Source organism: Orycteropus afer, unplaced genomic scaffold, assembly GCF_000298275.1.
Source record: "Orycteropus afer afer isolate SDZICR_OR568_19922 unplaced genomic scaffold, OryAfe1.0 scaffold00017, whole genome shotgun sequence".
Lineage (NCBI taxonomy): Eukaryota > Metazoa > Chordata > Mammalia > Tubulidentata > Orycteropodidae > Orycteropus > Orycteropus afer.
This window is the reverse complement of record NW_006921604.1, coordinates 13,804,437-13,810,415: the sequence shown is the minus strand read 5'-3', so window position 1 is coordinate 13,810,415 and position 5,979 is coordinate 13,804,437. Positions and strand designations below refer to the sequence as shown.

Sequence of the window (5,979 nt, the reverse complement as noted above, 5' to 3'; positions counted from 1 at the left end):
GCTAAAGCACTTGACTGCTAACCAGAAGGTTGGTGGTTCAAACCCACCAGCCACTGCTCGGAAGGAAGGTTGGACAATCTACTTCCGTAGTGATACTGCCTCGTAAACCCAAGGACTGGTCGCTATGAATTGGGTCTGACTCGACGGCACATAACAACAACAACAACAAATAATTATGTTAAAAACAAAGTTCAGACACATAGGTTAGAATACAAGACTAAGAATGATTAAGAATTGTTTTTGTTCTTGTTAGATGGCCTCAAGTCAGCTCTTACTCATAGTGACCCTATGTACAACAGAATGAAACAATGCCTGGTCCTGCATCAGCTTCACAATCCTTGCTATACCTGAGCCCATCATTGCACCCACTGCGTCAATCTATCTAATTGAGGGTCTTCCTTTTTCATTGATCCTCCAACTTTACAAAGCATGATACCATTCCCCAGGGAATAGTCCCTTCTGACAATATGACCAAAGTACATAAGACCACATCTGACTATTCTCACTTTCAAGGAGCATTCTGGCTGCAGTTCTTCCAGGACAGATTTGTTTGTTCTACTGGCAGATCACGGTACTCTCGGTATTCTTTGCCAATACCATAACTCAAAAGCCTCAACTCTTCTTCGGTCTTCCTTATTTATCATCCAGCTTTCACGTGTATATGAAGTGATTGAAAATACCATGGCTTGGGTTAGGCGCTCCTTAGTCTTCAAAGAGACATACTTGCTCTACAGCACTTTAAAGAAGTCTTTTGTAGCACATATGCCCAGTGCAATATGTTGTCTGATTTCTTGACTGCGGCATCCATTGGTGTTGATGTGGAACCAAATGATATGAAATCTCTGACAACTTCAATCTTTTCTCCATTTATCGTGATGCTGCTTATTGGTCCAGTTATGAGAATTTTTGTTTTATGTTGAGGTGCAACCCATACTGCAGACTGTAGTCTTTAATCTTTATCAGTAAATGCCTCAAGTCTTCTTGACTTTCAGCAAGCAAGGTTGTGTTGTCTGCCTATTGCAAGTTGTTAATGAATCTTCTTCCAATCCTGATGCCGCATTCTTCTGCATACAGTCCAGCTTCTCAGATTATTTGCTCAGGATACAGATTGAACAAGTATGGTAAAAGGAAACAACCTGACGTACTCCCTTCCTGATTTAAAACCATGAAGTATCACCTGTTCTGTTTGAACATCAGCCTCCTGGTCTACACACAGGTTCCTCATGAGCACAATTACGTGTTCTAGAATTCCTATTCTTCTCAAAATTATCCATTATTTCTTATAATCCACACAGTCGAATGCTTTTGCATAATCTATAAAAACACAAGCAAACAACTTTCTGATATTCATTGCTTTTAGCCATTGTATCTCTTGTTCCACGTTCTCTTCAGAATCCAGCTTCCATTTCTGGAAGTTCCCAATCAATATACTGCTGCAACCATTTCTGAATTATCTTCAGCAAGATTTGACTTGTGTGTGATATTAATGATATTGTTTGATAATTTCCATATTCTGTTGGATCACCTTGCTTTGGAACGGATACAAATATGGATCTCTTCCAGTCAGTTGGCCAGTTTTCCAAATTTCTTGGCATAGACGAGTAAGTGCCTCCAGTGTGGTAACCGTTTGTTGAAACATCTTAATGGTATTCTGTCAATTCCTGGAGTCTTGTTTTTTGCCATTTCCTTCAGTGCAGCTTTGATTTCTTTCTTCAATACCACTGATTCTCAATCACATGTCACCTCCTGAAACAGATGAACACTGACCAATTATTTTTGCTTTAGTGACTCTGGGTAACCCTCCCATCTTTTGATGTTTCCTGCATCCTTCAATATTTTGACCACAGAATCTTTCAATAACACAACTCAAGGCTTGAATTTTTTCTTCAGTTCTTTCAGCTTGAGAGATGCCGACCATGTTCTTCCGCTTTGGTTTTCTAACTCCAGATCTTTGCACATTTCATTATAATAACTGATTTTGTCTTCTTGAGCTACTATTTGAAATCTTCAAAGCTTCAGCTCTTATATCTTGTCATTTCTTCCATTTGCGTTAGCCACTCTTCATTCAAGGGCAAGTTTCAGAGTCTCTTCTGACTTTTGGTCTTTTCTTCCATTCTTGTCTTTTTAATGACCTTTTGCTTTCTTCATGGATGATGTTCTTGATGTCATCCTATAATTCCATTGGTTTTCAGTCACTGGTGTTCAATGCATCAAATCTATTCTTCAGATGGGCTCTAACTACAGGTGGGATATAGTCAAAATCATATTTTGCCTCTCATGGACTTGGTTTACTTGTCTTCAGCTTCAACTTGAACTTGCACATGAGCAGTTGATGGTCTGTTCCACAGTCAGCTCCTGGCTTGTTTTGGCTGAAGATACTGAGCTTCTCAACCGTCTCTTTCCAGAGATAGAGTTGATCTGATTTCTGTGTATTCCATTTGGTGAGGTTCACCAGTGTATAGCTGCTGTTTGTGCTGTTGAAAAAAGGTATTTGCGATGAGTAAGTCATTGGTCTTACCAAATTCTATCATGTGCTTTCCAGCCTCATTTCTCTCACCAAGACCCTATTTTTCAACTACCACCAGTGATTCTTCTTTATTTCCAACTTACACATTCCAATCACCAGTGATAATCAATACATCTTCTTGATTGCATGCCTGATCAATTTCAGATTGCAGAAGTTGGTAAAAATCTTTAATTTCCTCATCTTTGTCTTTGGTGGCTGGTGCATAAACTTGAGTAATAGTAGTATAAACTGGTCTTCCTTATAGACACATGGACATTATCCGATCACTGACAGCACTGTACTTCAGGATAGATCTCAAAAGATTTTTTGTGACAACAAATGCTATTACCACTCTTCTTCAATTTGTCTAACATTCCCAGCATAGTAGATCATATGGTTGTCTGATTCAAAGTAGCCAAAACCCATCCATTCCAGCTCAGTAAGGCCTAGGATATCGATCTTTATGCATTCCATTTCATTTCCAACAACTTCCAATTCTCCTACATTCATACTTAGGACATTCCATGTTCTGATGATTAATGGATGTCTGTAGCTGTTTTTTCCCATTTTGAGGCATGCCACATCAGCAAATGAGGGTCCCAAAAGCTTTACTACAATCACATCAAGGTCAACCCAACTTTGAGGAGGCAGCTCTTCCCTAGTTGTATCCTGAGTGCCTTGCAAGCTAAGAGGCTCATCTTTCAGCACTAGATCAGCCAATATTTCAGGGCTATTCATCAAATTTTCCAGTAATATACTAGACAGTGTTTCACTGATCTTCATAAGGTTTTCACTGGCAAATCCTTTGAGAAGTGGATGGCCCCCTCCTTCTTCCAATCTATCATAGTTTGAAAGCTTCACTGAAACCTATCGACAATGGGTGACTGCTGGTATTTGAAGTACCAGTAGTATAGCCTCCAGCCTCACAGCAACACAAAGCTACCACAGTATGACAAGCTGACAGATGAGTGGTGGAATGATTCAGAATAGGGCTATGAACTTTTCCCTCATTTTTATGGTGTTTTCTAAACTATAGTGGTGCAAAAGAGGGGTCACTACTCTAAACTAGTAACGAATCATAATGGTAAGACAGAGGATGTTACCGGACTCCTGATGTGATGCAACACAAGATACACCATTATCTGTGAGGTGACCTTGCTAAAAAAGTTTTCCTTGATACTAAGTGAGTCTTTCCAATTTACAGGAAACAAGCTAAATGACATCACAAAGAAGTAAACAGACACATCTAAAAGATGGAAATTTTATACAAGGCCCAGCATCTTCAACCAATTAGTATCCCGAGGGGAAAAAAGTATATTCAAGATTGAGAGAGTCAGTGGACAAAACAATCAAACACAATTGAAATAAGGAATTATTTTAAAATTACATAGGCATGAAATAGTTTGGGTATGTTGAAAACATTCTCAAATTTTAGAGCTATGTAATGATGCTTTAAAGAACCACAAAATCTGTAATAACTTATTTTAAAATAATTCAGCATATAAAAATTCCTGTGCATCCATGGGCTTAGTTTGGGTCACAATAATTGGGTGTTTGTTTGTAAGAGATACTGAAATACATTGGACTGTACAAGAGAAACTCAATTTTGAGTATAATTACCAGGTACATTAGCCAGTCTGACTCAACTACAGCAAAGGGATTTTTTTTAAATAAGTTCTGTAAATATTCAACCTGAGTCCAATTATCAAACAAGGGCTTTACACCAGAATCAAAGAAGTGGCATTACTGATTCTAATTCCTAGAGATCATTTTAAATCACTTAAATATATATGAGTACCAAATCAAAGCTGTAAAGCTCTATAACAAGACGTGAAAGTGTTGCTATATATTCTGACATTTTAAAGTTTATCTGATTCTAATATATCCTTCAAATTTAAAAGGATCGCTAACAGAGCATAAGATTTAATTTGCTGAAAAGTTTTTAATGACTAAAAGTTCTGTACACAAAGTGACCCAGACTGCCTTAAAACCTGTATATTATTCATTAAGACAACACAGGTGATGCAGAATTCACCAAAAAAAAGACAGTATGATCATATATTGCTGGCAAAAGTAAAATTTCTCATGTAAAAAGCAGGTAGGCAGTGTGCCATTTGTAAACAAGCCCTCCAAAATGTCAGTGGCCCCGTGAAGGCCAACTGAGCAGCAGTCTTACTCTATAATCATAGGTGGCATCTGGGTTCTCATCACAGGCGATGACCTCGGGAGCCATCCAGTAGGGGGTGCCAATGAATGTGTTTCTCCTCCCAACCGTCCTGTCCAGCTGGGCACTCACACCAAAATCAACTGTGGGAGCAAGAGAAAGGAAGGAAAAGTAGAACATAATTAGCACACACATTTTAAAAGGAGAAAAAAATGTAAGGAGGTGTCTTCAGAGCGAACTTAAACAGTAATGTTCATGAACATGCAATTCTCAAGGCAGGTCGCATCAGTAAGGACTGCCCTTTCCAGAGCAAAGCAACTAAGACTGAATCATCCTCCACACTAGCTTGTCTACAAGTTCCTGGTAGGCCTGGAATTGTTGTCTTCCAGAGCTTGCCCAACAGTAATCAGCAGAGGGCCTTCTGAATGAAAAGTGATTTTCAGAGAACATGACTGCCACAATCAAGTTACAGAAAATCCCAAGTTCAAGAGAACTTGCTCAAACTCACTTGATTTAGCTTCTTAAGCAGCAATAATACCTATATAAAGATAAGAAAGCCACAGATGGTTTCTTGGAAAGAATAGAAAACTGCATTAAATAAAAGGAATCAAGCAAAATCTCAAAATATACTAGGAAATATCCCTCAAAGCACATGGGACTTCTGGTTTCTCAGAGCAACTCCTACACCCCACCCAGTTTAATGATGGTGATGATCTAAAGGAAAAGTCCAAGATTTGGAGGAAGAGTGGCAGGAAATCCACAGATCTCTGGTAGAATATCATTATCACCACACACAGTGCCACTATACCCAGACCCAATTAGAATGCTGAGTGGAGCTAGAGGTGGAGGATTTCATGCAAAAGAGCCTAAAGTACTGAGATCATTCACAAGGGTTACAGACCCAATTTCTATGTACAAAACCTGGTCAGGAAACTACCTGGCCAGAAGGTAGGCTCACTCGCTGAATGCTCCTCTTGACACAGAGACATACGGGCCATGTAGTGCAGAAACCTAAACAAGCTTCACAGCAACCTGTACATCAACAAAAATCACTAAGTAATTTAGGAACTATCATAGGCCTAGCATCATTAGGCCAGTGCAGAGAACACAGGCAGTTCACTCAGCCCTTTAGAGTGCCTCCTATCTTAGTGTTCAGGGGATTTTCCAACTGGGCAGACTGTTCCTCCAAACATGAGCAATAAATGTAGGTACTATCAGGAAAGCAATTATGAAGATTTTATTTTTGAAAGTACATCTACTGTGTCCAAGATTTTTGAAAGAACATAAATAAATTTTTTTTTTTTTTTTT

At 38.9% G+C, this 5,979-nt stretch overlaps 1 protein-coding gene across 1 annotated transcript in view; it reads right to left on the bottom strand.

Annotated features, from left to right (window-relative positions):
• The window catches only part of MAP4K4 (mitogen-activated protein kinase kinase kinase kinase 4), a 297,674-nt gene that overhangs the window by 100,280 nt on the left and 191,415 nt on the right, over positions 1-5,979 (bottom strand). Inside the window, exon 8 of the mRNA XM_042783492.1 lies at positions 4,683-4,813. Coding sequence (XP_042639426.1) covers positions 4,683-4,813 — 131 coding nt within the window. The remainder of the gene's footprint in view (positions 1-4,682; positions 4,814-5,979) is intronic.